We start from the raw sequence: 18,930 nt of genomic DNA, 5'->3' as shown, positions 1-18,930 counted from the left end.
AAGTGAATAGTCTAGTGAGACAAGGAAATAAAGAAAGCAACAGTAAACACCATGGGTTTAAAATGAAGATGTGGCTGGCAGGGATTGTACAGCAGATGCTGGAAAAACAGGCTAATTGCATATAGGATATTTGTTTGCTCTGGTCTGAAACAGTGGTGTCCCCAGAATTTTTTAAAGGGTTGGCCAGGTGGGGCCACTGAAAATCTTGGGGTGGAACACCAAAACCAAAGGACATTACTGAATTTCAGGAATTTAATTATGCTGTTGAAGGATATAGGCTAGCTAAAAACTGTGTCAATATGGAGAGGTAAGGAATCAAAATATTCACCAGGAGCTTTCTTGAGTTTAAAGGAGACTCGTGGGTACCCATAGAACCCATTTTCATTCAGATATCTTGAGGTGAGAGTTCAAGGGACCCTTTTGAAAATGGCAATGCCAGTTGTTCCCTCGCCAAAATTTAGTCTATGGGCCTGTGTCCACATAGCGTTTTTATCTCAGCACCGACATCGCAGCAGTTGGAGCAGGGTGACCATGGCCCTCACTAACTTGAAGGCAACACTGCTGAATCAGTGAATGATTTGGTAAACTTGATGCATTTTCTCTTTCTTTACACAGAAAATAATTTAAGCCAGCCAAATGATTACTCCACTCATTGTTTAACACACTTGACATTTAGACTAGACTGTTTTTGTAAATGTATTTTATCATTTTTAAATTTTAATTTATATTTCAGTCTGATTTGTATTATCAACATAGATCTTAATTGGTATTAGAATTTTTTATTTTTTATTTTTTTTAAATCATGGGAATGTGCTCTGAGAAAAAATGCAATTAAAACACTAATAAACATTTCTGCAGTCTGCATGAGAATGGACTTCTTGGACTTCTTCCTCAGCCAGTCTGGAGACAAATGTAATTCCAAGCAATAATCCAAAGCATTTTCATATAAATACTCGTCCATTTTGGTGCTCTCTATGACTGATTACTACAACAGTGATTCAACCTGATGAAAGCTTTTACATTTGATTTTGTAAACACACACACTGTCTGGTGGGTCTTTTCCTGGGATGAATCCTCTGTCAAACAGGAAGTGATGCGTTGTCTGTTTCTGGCTTGTTTGGATTCAGTAGAGGAAGAGCTGGGTTTGAGAAGTGATGGCCACAGTGGCTGAGGAGAGAAGGAACGATGAGAGTTAAAGTTTGCTGCTGACCTTGGAAATAAAAAAGTGTGACAAAAAAATAAGTAGCGCTTTCAAATCAGACACCCTTTCTAAAAGGTCTCTAAGTTGTAACTAATGGCTTTGATAATGATTAACGTAGCTTTTCTCCAGTTTTGATCAGTGGTAGAAACTCTTTAACACAGATGGCAGAATTGGATTTAATCTTTTGCTAAAGCTTAACTCTGGGTTTTGGTAGCTTTATCTTAGTACTCACTAGTTTTCAAACTACAGCTGTGGTATTTAAAGGGACAGTTCAACCCTAAATTAAAAATGCATATTTATCCTCTTACCTGTAGTGCTCTATCAGTCTAGATTGTTTTGGTGTAAGTGTTGGAGGTATCAGCCATAGAGATATCTGCCCTCAACTGTTCAATATAACAACATGTTCTGATTCCTAGTTGTTAAAATACCAGCATTCTGTTACACCCCTTGGCGTGTCAGGGCATCCTGTAGCATCTGTGAGGCAAAGGTGGAACACATTGTGACATGTGGTTAATGTTGCCAGATGGTTTTGGTTGGGTTTGGCAGCAAAACTCCTTGGTTAGGTTTAGAAAAAAGACCATGTTTTGGGTTAAAATAAGAATGTTTGTTACTTAACAGTAATATAACGTGAAGTAACTATATCATGTGAGTGACATCCAATGTTGGGCAGTGACACATTTTAGTAACACGCTACAGTAATAATATTACTTTGAGTAGTGTAACTAATTTCTAATTTTGAGTAATATTTTTACAGTTATCCCAAAACCGACAGCTCATTATGATACTTTTGTTGTCACATCTCTACTGACCTGAAATACAACAGTCACATTATCTTTTTCATAATTATTGTGATGTCACAAAGCAGCAAGCTAGTTTGGAAGATGGAAACACTTACCTTTGGCCAATACTTCAAGAATGACAAGAACACTATTGCTGCAGGTGGTCATACTAACAGTCTTTCCACTGCGAAAAACACATCCTCAAACCTTTGGTCTGACACACCTCAGTTACTACGAGCAACAGCACAACAACGTTAAGCGCCAGGAAATACACCCCACCAAAGGTGAGCCCTCCTCGGCCGCAGATGTTGGCTGTAGCCCTACATTGGCTAGACAACCAAAACTGGATTTGACTTGTGGACAGCTGCAGCTACAAAGAAGTAATGAAGCTTGTGGTTGGATATGTGGTGGATGAAATGTTGCTCAATGAGTGACCCTCCATCTTTCAGGCAGAGCCTTGGGATAATACTGGTCATGGGCAACTGAAGACTCCAGGTTAAAAAAAAAAAAAAAAAAATCATTTGCACGCTATCTAGCCTTAGCTACACTTATATGGCGATTACCCAGACATTTACACAGAGGCACACATCTGAATTTTGGGGGAGATATGAAACTACCAGTTTTACGGGGTATAACGTAAAAGTAATATTAATAGTAATTAATAGTAATGTAACAAATTACTGTTGGCAGGGAGTAATAAGTAAAATAATTTTATTACTTTTGAAAAGAGTAATGAGTAATATGTAACATTTTTAGAATAACAAGCCCAACACTGGTGTGCGACAACCATATGTAAGTTATGTAACATTACGTTAAAACAATGTTGACTTTTGGTTAACGACGGGACACAAACTGTGATCTCCTGGGTGAAAGTCATGTACTGGGTGAAAATGAATACATTTGTTGTGTAACAATAAGGTAACATGGAATAAATACATCATGTGAGTGATGTCAGTACGTGACAAGCGTGTGTATATTACATAATGATACGTTAAAACAGCACTGACTTTTGGTCTCAAACCAAACACAGACTGTGGTCTCAAAGATTAAAGTCTTGAAACAGACCGAGACCTGCCAACACATTATTGCATAGAACACATGCATCCACTGCTAACTCACCTAGCACCACTGAGCTAACTAACATTACAGGCCAGGTGAGGAGGATGCCATTAATGTTTATACCTTGCGCTGTAGCGAGCACGAGCCTCTCGTCCATGAGTAGATAAATGCTTTCTTCTGCGCAGTGATGTGGTTGGCAGGTGTAGTTCAGGAGAAAGAAAATAATTCCTACATGAAACTGCTCACAACAAAGTCTGTGGATTATCTTGAGTAATCAGGTCATGATTTCTGGAAGTAGACATTGCTGTTGACAAGCTGAGTATCTTCTAGTTCCATTATATTCAAGAGAAGGCAGACATCTCTATGGCTGATATCTCCAACACTCGGCAACTCACACAAAAACATGATTGATGAAATAGCACTACAGGTGTGAGGAAAAATATGTAGTTTTGATTTGAGGTAAACTGTCCCTTTAAACATGAGGTACACATCAAAAGCAAAAAAATCAAGAAAGAAATCCTGAAGTCATGGAAGAAATCTGATTTAAGAGAATGAAACAACATATTTTAATCTGATGGAGCTTTCAAATTGAAAGTACATCCCTCTGTAAGAAGTTGAACAACAAAGAATAATTGTTTATAAATGAGTATGATCATCTAAACAGACTTTAATACTGTTTTAAATTGGAAAGTAAATATATTTTGGACAAATAGCAGCTGAAGAAAATGTCACTTGGATTGGAGGATGCCTTTAAAACAAACAGGCAAAGATTAAGAAGAACTACATTTAGAAGAAACAGATGTTTTTCTAAGTCTGATTAATAAACTCAGCATACTCCAGAATCTGGAGGTTTCTTCCACCTTATCCAGCAGGCTGTGTGCCCAGAGGAAAAGCACCAACAATCACCTCCATGTCCCTGCTGGAGGGTTCAGCCTGGTGCTAATGCTCGATGCACGTTAAAGATCTCCGACCACAACCCATCAGCGCAGTTTGTTTTCTCAGATAACAAATAAAAGTGAGAGGATTTCCCTTTTGTCTGAGCTGCTTTCTCATGAGGATCTTTTACTGTTCAAACACTCACACAGACCATCAGATAGCTCGCATTTATTAATTCATGTTGCTTTTAGAAGACTTTGGAGATCACTGGAGAATGAAGAGTTGGAGGAGCCAATTACAGTTGTGTTAATATGAAATGCAACCAAATCCCAAAGAGACAAAGTGCCAGGCTAAACTGTTACTTCTCGCTTCTTTTCTTTCCTCTCCTTCTTTCTTTCCCGTCAGAGGTTTTCATCATGTTTTATTTACACATCTGACCAAAAGAATCCTATACACAGGAAATGCTTGTGATTGTGAGTTCCTCTCCTCAAATGTGGGGAAGTTTATTTATTTCAACAAACATTCCTGATTTGCACAGCTCCGGCCTCGCACAGTCGAGCTTTTTCAGACGCTGTGTGTCTCAGCTATAGGCCTATATTTAGACATGGCTGCTCTCTGTTTGTAATGATGCTGTCAGCAGAGCTCTCTGATTTCATGCAGGTGTCATCCTACAACAAGATGGAGCTCAGAGAGGCTCATTTAGGACTTTCAATGCCATCAGATTGTATCTGTATATGATTTTTTTTTTCAAAATAAGACCATGTACACATAGTTGGAGAGTTATTTGTGGTGACTCAGTATTTGGTACAGGGTGTTTTGTGACCCATGGTACAGAGCAGTAGTCAGGGAACCACAGAACATTAAACTTTACTGAATCTTGACCTTGGGAACAGCTGTTTGATGGGAAAAAAGGAACTACATCTCATGGTCTGCCTCAGTTGAGAGAGTTTGCTCAGCATCGAAACAACTGACTAAACTCCATCTGCTGAGGAAGACCATCACATGTGCTTAAATACTCACAAAAGCATATAAGAAGCTGTTGGGTTGAGATTGTTTTGTCAAATTCACTAACATTGCTTGAAATGAAATAGTTCTGTTCACCTGTGCTCTTATGTTAAAGAGTGCTGCCACTCTCAACGATCCTGACTCAGTATTGCCAGTATACAAAATATTTTATTTATTTGTGTAGTCTGCCACAGAATGATGCCTGTGATACAATTTGACTGATTATTGTTGAATTGATTGACATTAAACCAGTTTATGAAAATGCCTGAATCTCACATTTAAATGTTATCATTGTCACTATTAGAAGGGGGCACGGTGATGCAGTGGTTAGCATTGTTGAGCATTGCGCCTGGGGTGGGGGGATTGAATCCTGGAGTGGGGGAGCACCCCTGCGTGGAGCCCGCATGCTCTCCCCGTGTCAGCATGGGCCTACTCTGGGCACTCCAGCTTCCTCCCACAGTCCAAAGACACGCAGGTTATGTTAACTGGTGACTCTAAATTGGTCGTAGGTGTGAATGTGAGTGTGAATGGCTGTCTGTCTCCATGTGTCAGCCCTGCAATAGTCTGGCGACCTGTCCAGGGTGTACCCCATCTCTTGCCCAATGTCAGCTGGGATAGGCTCCAGCCCCTAAAGGATAAGTGGTTATGGAAAATGAATGAATGAATATATGTCATTATTATACTGTAAGTATCACTGAGCCAGTAATTATAATATATACTTGAGGGGGACACATCCCCTCCAGTATTCAAATATGCTGGCAGGTGACAGGTGACCACACACCCCTGTCCAAAATAATCATTAGTAAATGTAATCATAAATAAACTTAACACATTGCCATTATTATTGCCACGGGATCAGTTGTCACAGTGTGTTGCAGTTCTGCACTTTTGGTGAAAAGAGGCCAATTTGCGAGTGCTAGTGTTGTCAGTAAACCCTCATTAATTTTAGCTATCATAGCTAAGTTACCTGCAGTTGATCACCCACATTACAGTACACTTGTACCTGAGCAAATGGCAAAAAAAAGTATTGAACAGCAGTAATCACAGGCGTATTCAACTAATGTTACTGTTTTTATTGTGTTATACTTGTCAGAGTATATCTATCTATCTATCTATCTATCCATATATATATATATATATCCATATATATCCATATATATATATATATATATATATATATATATATATATATATATATATACATAATGTAATTTAGGTAATTTAGGGAGCTTTGCTACTTTTTTTTTACTTTTTACTTTTACTCCTGTTGGCATGACTGCTCGCTGGACTTGCACATGGGCTCAGCTTTTAAGTCTTGACAGATTTCGTACCTAAAATTGCCACAGTATTATAATGTCTTGTCACATGATCAAAGAGAGACTTGACATTAGGCAACATCAACATACATGTTACCCAGCAATCATTATTGCATACCGGTATATGACAAAAATATCAAAGAAAATAACAAATTATTTATTTAATTGAATAGCTTTTGATACATATAATTCATCCATGTTTTTTTTCTAGTTCATGTAGAATAAGCACATAATTTTGTTATAGATTGCTACTGACTATTTTACAAAAAAGAAAAAACAAGAGACAAAAGAAAATCATGATGGATACGGGTTTGCATTTTGAGAGCATATAGCTTATAGCAAATGGCACCATTTTTAGTTTAATGTGAGTTCTTTGAACACAGATGTAGGTCGAGGTGGCAATCTGAATCTTTTGCCAGGGACCTACCCCACCCTAGGGACCCCAGTGCAATCACACTGCCTGCACTGTCTGTATTTATGCCCCTGCCTAAGGCCTTGCATTTCACAATTTTATCATGATTTAAATACAGTAAAGTCTTTTCTTTTCAGAGGCTATTCCAACACAAAAAGAGGCAAACTTGGAGGAAAACAGTGTTGAATGTTGTTGTGAAATCAAAGTAACAAAATTTATCAGTGATTCCAGTAAAAGATTCAACTCAGTTCAGTAATAATTCTCCTGTTTTAGACTGAGCTGTCTGAGTAACTACAGAGGCCATGACACAAACTGCGCAAGGATGAAAGACTTTTTTTTCTATTTCACATATCATCATATGATCTCCTTATAAGTGACTGACACTGCAGAGCTGCACATAAAGAATGAGGTCAGGATCAATTGTTCAGTCAGTGACATCTGATACTAGAATGCAGAGCAATTCTCCTTTACAGTTGAGTTATCATCAGTCAGAACTTTTGGTCCATATCTTGTAAGGATCATCAGTTTTTGGAGTCAAATTGAATGTTAGCTGATGTTGAATGAATTTGTTTATAATCTTCATCTTTGTTTTTTTAATGATGATTTTTACTATCAGTTTTAAGTTGATAGACCTACAGTACAACTGCTGGCAAGAAAAGAATGTTAACATCCTGGATTACTCCTGATATCTTTATCTAGTCACTTTGGATAAATGACATATTTTAAATAAATCCATGATGCAGGACAGCAAAACCGAACAATGCTCAGTCCTCTACAGTTGATGCCTGGCTATCTTTAATGACCATCATGATCTATATAACTCAGCACTGAAAGGAAAATACAGAAGTACATATGTTCTCTGTCTTTTTGTTATATAAAAAACAACTTTTAGTCACAGGAAGGGACATTTCAGTCAAATAGCAACTTCCAACACAGTTTCTATTTTGACTCACAGTTTTAAATAAATCATGCTGCCATCTCTGTAACCAAACTAAACTTTATTTTGCACATGGAATTCAGAGCAGAGTGGAGTGTGAAATAGCATTTGATTACATGGTTGAGTACTAAACTTTATTCTCATATTGTGCGGTATTTCCAGAGTTCAAAGATACTGTAAGCTACACAGGCCCAGCCATGACAGTCAAGATTCTTCTCTGAATTATGGGATATTTACTCATCCTCAGGAATGAAGAGAGAAATGCAGTATATATGAGCTTTCCCTAAATATTCACATGACAATGACACATCCGTATATACTTTTACCCTTTGTTGTATTAAGCGTTAAATTGCACAGCCATAAACTTTGAGGAGCAACAGGTTGGGAATACTTGGCGAAAATAACCACAAATAATAACCACTGACATTTACGCATGCGTAAAAATGAATCTAAAAGCCTCAGTGCTGCTCTTTGTCATTGTCTGAACATCACTGTATATGATGAGGATGACAGAGATCCTGAAAAGAGCAGAACAATCAGCTGCATCATGGTAGCTCATCATGCAAAGCTAATTACAGAGTTTACATTTCGACGCATCTGTGCGTAAAATACATTAAAAGTCTAATTTCATAATTGTACTCATTTAAAATGCAGTACTTTGTCGGGGTAGGTGAGTGACAGGTAAGAGCAGAAGGGGAATCCCATCTGGTACAACTGATGCGGTCGGGCACCGAGGACCACAGACGAACTGAACGCGGGACTCCTGCGCTCTGCGCATGTCTCCGCCGACAAACCGAAGATGCTGCTGCGCATTTCATCCTCACTTTTCGACAAGATACTCTCGATGCTAAAACCTTTAGATTTATCCCTGCTCGGTACATTTCCTTTCGGCCTGTCCTGCGCAAATGCAGCCAAGTTTGTGTTTCCTGCGCAACTGACGGCGCAGAGCGGACCTCTCTCCTTTTCTCTCCCGCTGAACGCTGACCTCCTCTCCTCTGGCTCTCGGCGGAGGGACACGCCGGGGACACCGTCCATCCACAGCGGAGCGAGCCTCGGAGCTGGACAAGTCTCAGGCTGGGGGGTGTCAAGCCTTCTCCCGGTGGACGCGAGGGTGTCTTGGTTGGGGGACACCTTAGGTCTCTGTATGAGGGGATTTTGGGACTGTTCAGCGTGGTTTAACTCAACAAGAACGGCTTTTGTGTCAGGTTGTGTCTCCATCCTCTCCGCGCCCTGTCTCGCCGGTACTGCTGCTATTCCCGGGTCAGTCTGATGTTTCAGAGAGGTTTGAGGATCCCTGGATGGTCCCGGGCCCTTAATGCGCTTGTGTCCACCGGCTTTAGAGTCCAGAGCGTCCTGCTGGCTCTTCGCCTTCCTCTTCCTCCTACGGTAGTTGCCGTTCTCAAACATATCCAGGCACTTGGTGTCCAGCGTCCAGTAGCTGCCTTTGCCGGGCCGGCCCTTCTCTCTGGGCACTTTTATGAAGCAGTCATTCAGGGAGAGGTTGTGGCGGATGGAGTTCTGCCAGCCCTGCTTGTTGTCGTGATAAAAGGGGAACCGGTCCATGATGAACTGGTAGATGCCGCTGAGCGTTGCGCGCTGCTCCGGTGCGCTCTTGATGGCCATGGCGATGAGCGCGATGTAGCTGTAGGGCGGCTTCTGCGGAGGCTCCTGGCGGGCCGGCATGAAGCTCAAGGCAGCAGGCACGACCCCTCCGCTGTCCCCTCCGTACAAGTAGATGAGCGGGGGGGCGGAGAGGCTGAGAGCCGAGGACGGCACTCCGAGAGACGGCAGACGGCCGTGGTAGAGAGTCATGACGCCGGGGAAGCTGTGGTGTGTCCCGGGGAAAGTTGAGCCTGCTCCCGGAGCTCCTCTCCACCACTGACTGACTCCCCAGCCTCATGAGGGCCCCAGAAATGTTAATAATTGTTGTACGTTTGCTGTGTTATGTTGACTTTGCACTAGGAAATAAATTGTCCATCATAAACAGTCGGTGGTGTTCTCAGCCCACCCACATTAATTAAAATTTCATTGCGCTGAAACTCCCTCATGTTCCCCCCCTCGGCCCAACAACCAATGAGGTGCCGGGTTATTCCCTCATCTGTTTATAGAATTAGTCGCTTGATAAGTCTGCCCACCCAGGTTGAATCAAGCTGTGTTTATTTGGAAAAATTTCCGGGCACCCAATACATAAACGCACTGATGTGCTGTTTGAAATATCACGTCCACCCCTGACGCTGAGAGTTGCTCACACAGAGAGAACAAGCAAACATTGCCGAGTCCTTTCTGGGAGTTGCTGTGGGCTCGCTCAAATGAAAACAAAGTGTATAAAAGGGAAAATAACTTCAACAATTTCTTTTAACTCGTGTCAGGCCCAAACCACCCCACTTTATTCAGAGATCTGAGGACGCAGGAAATGATGGATGACTGACAAGATATTATCACAATTACACTGTTACAGCTACTACAGCTCCACAGCTGCTTTAAACGCAGATATCCTCAGCATCCTATTACTATCATCATCATCATTATTATTATTATTATTATAATTATTGATCGATGATAATCAATTAATCAGTAAGTTGATTATGCACCATAATGTTTGTAAAATGTCAAATTTCAGATTTTTCCCCTATATTTTTATTCATTATTATCCATTAAATGTATCTCTGTCTTTATTTTAAGAAAATGACACAACTCACTGTGGAAGTAATGCAACTAGTAGCCACTAATATATTGTAACTTTAGAGTCAAATATTTTACATCTACAAAAAAAACACTGTTTATCAGCAATTTTTGTAAAATCCACACATTCCTGCCATCAATCCTCAAGACACAATCTCAGCGGTTGGAGTTCTCTATCTGCTGATGAAAGCCATGAGATGTGGCTGACAGATCTGGAACAAAACAGAAAAGTAAGTGGACCTTGAGATAAAGTTTGTTTTGTAAAACTCGTCTGTTAGAGTGTAAATTTTATTAAATTAAATTTCTCGTCTGGTTCAATGCACTAGGTATGTACTAAAAAAAGATAAATACATAATATGGCAATTAATTTCATTAATACTTTAACTATGACGAAAGACACTACCTGTTTCCATTACTTACAGAGCAGTTTATCAGAGCACTTTATACATTTATTATTTAGTTATATCATCCTCTATATTTATTAGTGATCATTCGTGTCTCAGTGCACTCTGTTATCACTGTATAACTGTATTTGTTGTATGTACACTATTTATTTCTATCTTGTTCGCAAAGGGACCGTTTGCAATATTTAACAAAAATGTTACCCATAGAAATACAATGACTAACTTTATTTCTCTGATGTTCCCATTTGTTATTAAAGCTTATTTTCAGTTGCAGTCTCTGTGCAAAAAACTTAACTAACAGTCGATAACACATACAAAAGACCACAGAGCATGACATCACACACCACGTTAGACAAATTTAAAGCAAGAACATTTTTAAGCCAAACCAACAGAGCGCAGTCAGCAGTTATGGACTTGTGTAGCTTCTAGCTGACTTATTTTAAGGGTTAAAAGCCGTAAAGGTTGGCTACCACTGTTTTGATGTAATGGATCTGTTCTGTGTTTAAGCACGGGATGGATTATTTTGGGCTTACCTCATCATAATATCTTTAAAAAATAAATACATTAACAAAAAGAGGTCTTTTCCTTGTGATTGGCTCCCTTAGGAGGTCTCTGGTGGTTTCAGGGCCCTGGGTAAATGCTGGTTCTGGGGAAAAGGCAGATCATAGATTAACAAGACTGTATTATTTGGAAATTGTTCGTAATAATTAGAGGTAGGGAAATTTAAAAAAAAAAAAAAGCTAATGCAGGGCCTGTCCTAGACTTTCAGGGGCACTAAACAGGATTTGGTTTGGGGGGGAGGGGGCCCTTATTGTAACATTTTGCATCATCACATGACACTGAAATAGCACAGATAATGTACATAAGCTTGTAAAGACTAAAATGGGACCTATAGCGGCAACACTAACTTTAAACAGACTACAGTAAATACAGTATTTGTCTATTACCCCCTCACTCAATAAATGGTGCACTTACACCGGCCTGCAAATGTCATTTATTAAAATTAAATCAGGGGCTGCAGTGCTGGCAAACGGTCAAAGAATACCTTGTGAGGGTAGTTATCCTAGTTTTTGTTGACTTTCAGTCTTGTCTTGTTCATTTATTTTGTTTTTAAAACTACAAAATGTGATTTAAAAAAACAAACAAAAAAAAACAGAATTCTGGAGTGCTTATTTTATATGGGACAGTAAATGCCTTACTCAGCCTGTCTCTGAGCTTATTGTTTTGTCTTTTTTTTTCTAGTGAAAAGCACAAATTGTTTGTTTAGAAAGTTTGTTTTTTTTATTTAATTATTGTCTCATGTTCATTAAAAAAAGTCTTTTCTAGGGGACCCTGTGCAACTGCTGATATTGCTTAGTGAGTAAGGCCAGCTCTGAGCTTATGTAAGCACCTGTACAATATATACCACCTGTGTAAAGTTTATACCAAACACCACCCAGTTCAACAACTCACCTCATTATTGATTTGTCCACACCCATCATCATTTTAGCACCAATAGCACCAAGTCAAATTCAGAATGATCAGAGTTTCATAGAGGTCAGAATACTTGTTAATCACAGCCCATCTGTTCTTATTATTTTGTCCCATCTTTGATAGTCCACTGTCAGTTATCAGAGGAAACTTTGGGCCTGGATGGTTCCCTGAATCAACAGGATTTAGGATATGTATACCAAATAAATTCCTGACAAATCTTCCATTTTAACACCAAAAACACACAATCACACGACACAGAAAATACTGATTGATATAAAAACTGACAAGCCACTCAGAAAAAGTCATATTAAACTGATGGTGACTCTGCTCATCTGATAAAGCATCCTGTTGTAAATGTTGTCTCTGTTTGTATCAAAGTGGAACTAAATAAAATGTGGTGTTTTAATTGTCTTTTGAGAAGCTGCAGGCAAGCACTTAGGACTGTATTGCCTTACAAGGACAACATGGACAGTGTATTATTTGTAGATGTGAGCATGATGCTTTATATTATGTATTTTCCTGTTTATAGGTCAAAGGAGGATTATAACAACTTTACAAGTGCGCACAGCTGGCTCCTGCTTACATTAGGGGTTTGGAGCTTTCAGTGGATAAACTCAGAAGTTGGTCTTTTCTCTGTTTCTCTCTCAGCAGACGGTGATTCATTAGCAAATAAAACTAAACTAACATGCAAGTATTAGACGTGTACAGGCCACGGCAAGCCACATTTGACATTTTCAAAGGGCAGCTGCTGGAAAGTTCTTTCCATCCATACTGCAGAAGACACATTTTAGAACTGATACAGAGTATTTATCTGTCAGCCGCTGCACTATAGGAGCCTGTGATGTAAGCAGCTGGAGTTCTGTTGGAGGGCTGTTATCCCAGTGTTCATGCTATAGCCTTTCAGACACAGGACTCATTTACATCCTGATTAACATTACATGACCAGTGTGAGAAATCATTTCACACAATTTTACAAAATGTTCCGTGTAGAGGGAGCTCAAGTAATGTTTCAGATAAATTAGCAAATAGATCGCTCAGCTTTCATTTCCAATTGAGTGTCACAGCTCACTGTACCATTAATTGATGTTCAAAAGACCTTTTTTTTTTTCATGTCAACTACCTAATAAGTTGACCAAACACCAGGCAAATTCAACAAAGGCCCAAAGGTTCAACTGTTTCCTGCCCTCTTAAATAATTCAAAAAGCATGACCTGTAAAGCAGGGAGCTTATCAGTTTCTCCCTCAATTGACTTGGGCAAATACCAAAAAGAAAGTTTAAAGGGTAACTAGCATTTTTCAATCTGGACTCAATTTCCCCATGTTTTTGTGTCTAAGTGACTAATGGGAACAACAATTTTTGGAACTGATTCAGTAAAAGCACTGCTGCCGGCAACTGCAAAGCAGGGTGCAATGCAACACAATGGACAATTGAGCACAGTGACTTAACATCCATTAAATGCTTGTTTTTTGCCGCTGACAAGCTCAGATTGTTGATCTCTTGTAGATCTCTTTTTGTTAAAGAATGAGATTCTTTTTGTTAAACCAAAACAGCCCTGAAATTATATTGCCAAACCCACCAGACTCTATTTAAATAAACAGTAATTTGATCATTGTCAAACACACTTCATTCAAGGTCAAGAGAAACAAAATAAAGTAAAAAAATAACCAAAACATTTTGTTCGTCTTTCCGCTGTTACAACAGTCACCAACTCTGGTTTGGTTGAAATAAACCCTCAGTTCACCAGTTCGATTGAAAATATGCTGCTCCATACGTGCTAAAATCATGGATGGAAAAGGTCTGTCTCTGTAGGGATAATTTCCATAATGTTGTAAGAGACTTAAAATAACACTCGGAGCCTGTCAGTGGCAAAAACAAGCATTTTAGTGGACAGACGTACATGACGCCTGTTTCACCACTTCTGGCTGCAGCCCTCTCGCTCCATACTGGACCAGTTTCAAAAATCGTTGTCTCCATTAGTCACTCAGACACAAAAATGGGAAAATAGGGTCCAGGTTTAAAAAATACCAGTTACCCTTTGAAGAGCTTGTGGATCTGTTTCCTTCCTTGCATGCAGCTTTAAGTTTAGTCAAATTTACCCTAAAAGATGTAACAGTATACACAATACTGTATGTCACTTTAAAGAGCCCCTCCAGACATGTTTGGAGACATAAAAATACCCTGCTTTGTCTAATAATTTGCTTCTGATATGGTGTTTCCATAGAAAGTTCAATTATATCAGTAAAACATTTCAAATTACATCTACACCTCGCTCACTGAAAGACCCAAAACGTATGAATATACTAACCTTTTTCATTTCAAAAGTTTAACTGCTGGAAACAAGAAGTCTCGTTCTTCACTGAAAAGTGCTTTCTCATGCATCGTGGAGCTTCCAAACTGGTTGTGATGTCACTACATCAGAGGTGTAGATTTTGGGGGGGGACACAGGGGACACATCCCCCTCAATATTTAGAACATGTGCATTTGTCCCCCCAAATAATTAAAGTACACATGAAAGTAGCAGAGGACTTTTATTTTGACAAAATTAAAGACATTTACACCACAAACTGATACTGAAATGGCACAAAGTGGTGCAGAAAATGTCACCAGAATGCAGAGTGGGACTCTAAGCCTTGTCAATAAAAATGTCTGTCACACAGTTGTGTGCGAGTCCTTTTCTGCTTTTTGTCACACAGTCAAACCATTAACCACTAAGCTCATGATAATTTGTCCATTCACTGGTATTTTCTTGTGTACACAACTTGCCATTATGAGAATAAATTTGGGGCAGAAATGCAGATTTGATCAACTGCAACTACTACTTATTACAGTCACTGTGCGTATGAGTTTTAGCTGAAGACTGAATAAGTCATCTGTATTATATTAATGTTGTTAATTTGTTAGGATTGTGGTCTGGCCTTTTGTCATTAACTCTGCACTGAACCTCTCAACCTCAGCTGGTTTGTAATCCAAGTTCCAACGAGTGGTATTTGGTGACATCTTCTGGACAAATAGAAAACTGCAATGTTACATTAGCACAGCAGATACGTGTTTGAGACTTTTTGGTAACTTGAAATAATTTGTTGACTAAAACACTGAGGGTTCACCAGACTCTTAGAAAAGCCTTTTTCCCCTACTCTGTATAGTTTAGAGTACATGATGGACACTTGCTTGGCTTAATACAGGTCAGTTGTTTCCTCTAATATGATGATGATGGTAACGTCCACTTTAGTCCCTTGATCATTCTATATTTACTTGAAAGACCCATAAAAGGAATAAAAACAGATGAAATATTTTGGTTGAACAAACTCTTTATTACAAAACTTGGTTGGTAAGCAGACCCTGAGCTAAGGAGATATTTCATCCCCCCACATGACCTTTTGTACATAAATTACTCACCACATTAAATTTAATTCTTGAAGAAAATTTTTTTCAGAGGCCACTGGCTAACGTAGAATTGAAAAACTGAGAAAATTCTTGATGAACTGAGTAAAGGGCAGGCTGCGTTAAACAGCAAAACTATATCAAAACATCTATTTATAAACTCTCACACAACTTGTGCAGTATAATCCTAGTCTCATTTATCCAGTTGTATCTCAGTACTTCCCAAACAGACAGCCCCTTCCAACAGGAGGCCGAACTGAAAATTAAACTTATCTCTGCTCTCTTCAAAGCCAGACTCCACTGACCTTGCTGAACACGGGAGCTGCTGGTCTACTGCTGCCTCGATCAGCTGGTTACTTGGTGTTATTGCGCGACTTTGCTGTTTAAAGGGTTAGTTTGGATTCATCAGAGTCACACAAGAACACAAATACACTATCTATGCAATTTGTTGTAACACAGGGTAAGTAGTTGTTATACAAAAGATTGTCTGGGGGGTGAAATATACATTTAAGATTAAATTAAGACAGCAAAGGAACAAAGTTTAAACTTATTACTTGGTAATTCAGACATAGCGTATAAAGCTGCTCTGGAATACCACCAGTCTGTGAGTCAACACTATGTCAGATGAAACAATAAAACAACTCAAACATTAACAGATTAATTAGCTTAACTGTCTCTCAACCTTTTGAACCTAAAGTTAGGTGACCTCAGTCCTGTCAGACGAAGTTTGATCAGAGGTCACTGATGTGTCGTGTGGATTCTCTGTCTGCTTTGGAATGAGAAGATATTTCACCGCCCAGTGCAGCAAGGACTGTGCGACTTTGAAACGACTGAAATCCTGCAGATTCTGTCCTGACGCTTGGTAAGAGTAAGAGAACGGCCTGCCATCGCTGTGAACAGTGGGACTCTTACTCGAGACAGTCCCCACAGTTTGACCCTGTCTGTGACTGCTGCCCTCTTCAGCCCTGGAGCCTGCCTGACTGTCAAAGAGCCAAGACGGAGGGCTCCCACTAATCTGAGATTCCTCCACTTCCTCTTCCACTAAGGTGGTCAGTGCTTCTGGTGATGGCTCACTTCTCTTTCTCTTTCTTTTTTTTCCCTCAAAGGTTTCTTTTTCCAAAGTCTGTTTTTCCTTGTCCAAAGCCGGAAGATTTTGTTGTGCTGTGTCACTGTGGTGTTCGTCTGTGGCAGGCAGTAGGTTTGACGGTCTGCTAAAAGGCTCTGGTGAACTCACAGAAGTTGAAGAAACCGTAGTGGTGGGGAGGCTAGTTGAGTGTGGCTGTCTCTGGTATGGCGGGAGGTAGCTGTTCTCTCCTTTGCTGTTCTTGGATGTCTGCCGGGATTCCTCGGAGCTGGTGACAGGAAGTTGCGTGCTGGTTAAGACTGCAGAATGATCAGACTTGAATTCAGTGGCAGTGGGATTGTGGGGTGACTGGGTTGGCGTTGCTTCTGGGGATGCATCAGAGGATAATGAGGTTTCACATGGTGGAGGAAAAATGTCCCAAGGGTTGGATAAAGGCCGGATGTCACTGTCAATCATCAAGCCCTCGTGTAGCATGCTGTCCTCCAATGGACAAGGTGAATTCTCATTGTCTCCATCTGGCTCTACAACTGCTGGCTTGGCTATTCGCCACTCTGCACCATCAACTGAAGGCAGCGTCATCTCTGAAGATTTGCAATCTTGAAGTAACTCTCTCTTTCTGTCCTCAGAGGCGGCACAACGGCCACTTGTTCCAGCACAGGTCCGCTGAGTATCTTCCTCTGGGATGATGAGACACTTTATGGGGACAGTGAAACATTTCATTCCTTTATATCTGACCCTGTCAACGTCCCAGCTTGTGGCAGTGAATGTATCTGGGTGGGCCAGTGATGGGATGTAAGTTGAGGTGGAGGGCTGCGGGCTCACTGGGCGGCTGCTTGCTACGATCAGCCTCTCCTGAACATCCTCCAGCACAGCCTGTAGACAGTCATGCTGCCACTCCCCCAGCAGCTCTGATAGATCAAACCCACACTGGCTCTTCTGAGAGTCCTCCTGACCCAGCAGGGCCCTCCATGTCATACAGACCTTCAGCCTGATGGAGGGCAGTGTCATGCAGCAAGGAGTGTTGTCTTTAACTGGACCAGCTGCAGTTGAAGCCAGCTCTCCAACTGATAAGAAGAATCTGCTTTTTGTCTGTTCAAGGGCCATGTGAAACTGCAGCCGGTAGTCCTGTATGCACACGGTGGTGTTGACCAGGCTGGTGAAACACTCGCGGTCCTCCTGCTCCTGGAGATGCTCCCAAGCTGATGCCGTGAGGATGGCCGGGATCCGGAGCACCCCGTCGGACAGGAAGAGCAGCCCTGTGGGGCCCTCAGAGCCCTGAGCCTGGGACTGAGACATCTGACCCACCCCGATGACATGAGCCTTGAGCCGCCCGCTGCTGCTCCCCTCCTCACTGCCATAGCTCAGGATCAGACTCTCTATCCACGGAGACAGTGTGCTCCGAGCGGGTCTAGGCATGTTTGTAGTTTCAAACTGTGAGTCTCCAGTTATGCTCCGTCAGACACACACTCACAATGCTCATTGGTTCCTCCTTCACAACGTCACTCTGGGAGCTAGAAACACAAGAAATGCCACCTATGAGACATTGTAAAATACTAAGTTGTTGGTTTAACATGGCATTCTGATTTCATCGGGGAGAGAAGGTAGAAATGAAGCGCGAAAAACTTACTGTGACTGCACCATACTGACGTCTCCACGACGGGCAGTTTGAAAGCGATGTTGCACGATTCTCTCTTATCATAATACTGGGCGTGCCTATCCTAAACACATAGTTAGCGCTTTTACCTTTGAGACGTCCTGCGCAAAGCATAATAGTGTTAACAGTTGAGGAAAGTTATGGCGGCGACAACTGTTTCAGTTGCTGAAAGGTAGCAGTTACCTTTCAAAATAAAAGCGCAAATGTTGGTGTACTTTTGCATAAATTAGTCAGTATGACCAAGAATACATGTATATTGGAAATTTGAAATGTACTAAACCATCAAAATATGCTCATTGTTTTAGATTGATGTATATTACTATAAAGTACACCAAAACTATACTAGTTGGTTTAGGTTTTACTCACACCGGAAATGCTGTTTGGTTGTATTTCAGACAACTTTGTGCTGACGGTTTGGTTTTGTGGCCGCGTTCCGCTTCGTTCTATCTTCTCACTTCGTTTATCCATTTCGAAATCTAGACCAGGACAGTGCGGGAGAGTTTTATTTATCTTGGTGTAAAAAGATACTTGGTACATAGTCATTTATATCGCTTAACTTGTAACTGTTATACAGTGGTTTATCCGCAATTATGTTTGCACACAGGTTGCCTTTAAAGTATTGGAACGGTGTTTATCAGCACGCTTTCCGCCTAGCTGATGCTGCATT

The 18,930-nt window shown here is 40.6% G+C and overlaps 2 protein-coding genes across 2 annotated transcripts; both read right to left on the bottom strand.

The window, feature by feature from the left end:
• Positions 1 to 7,606: 7,606 nt before the first annotated feature.
• Positions 7,607 to 9,601, bottom strand: foxl1 (forkhead box L1). The gene has a single exon (XM_033635349.2). It carries the CDS (start codon positions 9,395 to 9,397, stop codon positions 8,225 to 8,227), a length of 1,173 nt encoding a protein of 390 aa, XP_033491240.1. The 5' UTR covers positions 9,398 to 9,601; the 3' UTR covers positions 7,607 to 8,224.
• Positions 9,602 to 15,434: 5,833 nt separating this feature from the next.
• On the bottom strand, positions 15,435 to 18,408 carry acd (ACD shelterin complex subunit and telomerase recruitment factor). The gene is made up of 2 exons (XM_033635343.2): positions 18,237 to 18,408; positions 15,435 to 18,120 (listed from the first exon to the last, which is right to left on the bottom strand). The coding sequence occupies exon 2, from the start codon at positions 18,023 to 18,025 to the stop codon at positions 16,223 to 16,225; it is 1,803 nt and encodes a 600-aa protein (XP_033491234.1). The 5' UTR covers positions 18,026 to 18,120; positions 18,237 to 18,408; the 3' UTR covers positions 15,435 to 16,222.
• Positions 18,409 to 18,930: the final 522 nt, after the last annotated feature.

This window comes from Epinephelus lanceolatus, chromosome 5, assembly GCF_041903045.1.
Source record: "Epinephelus lanceolatus isolate andai-2023 chromosome 5, ASM4190304v1, whole genome shotgun sequence".
Classification (NCBI taxonomy): domain Eukaryota; kingdom Metazoa; phylum Chordata; class Actinopteri; order Perciformes; family Serranidae; genus Epinephelus; species Epinephelus lanceolatus.
Note: the sequence above shows the minus strand (reverse complement) of the source record. Positions and strands in the feature narration are given on the sequence as shown.

Excerpts from the sequence above, each read along its gene's own strand:
- acd (XM_033635343.2), bottom strand. The coding sequence starts at position 18,025 with ATGCCTAGACCCGCTCGGAGCACACTGTCTCCGTGGATAGAGAGTCTG.
- foxl1 (XM_033635349.2), bottom strand. The coding sequence starts at position 9,397 with ATGACTCTCTACCACGGCCGTCTGCCGTCTCTCGGAGTGCCGTCCTCG.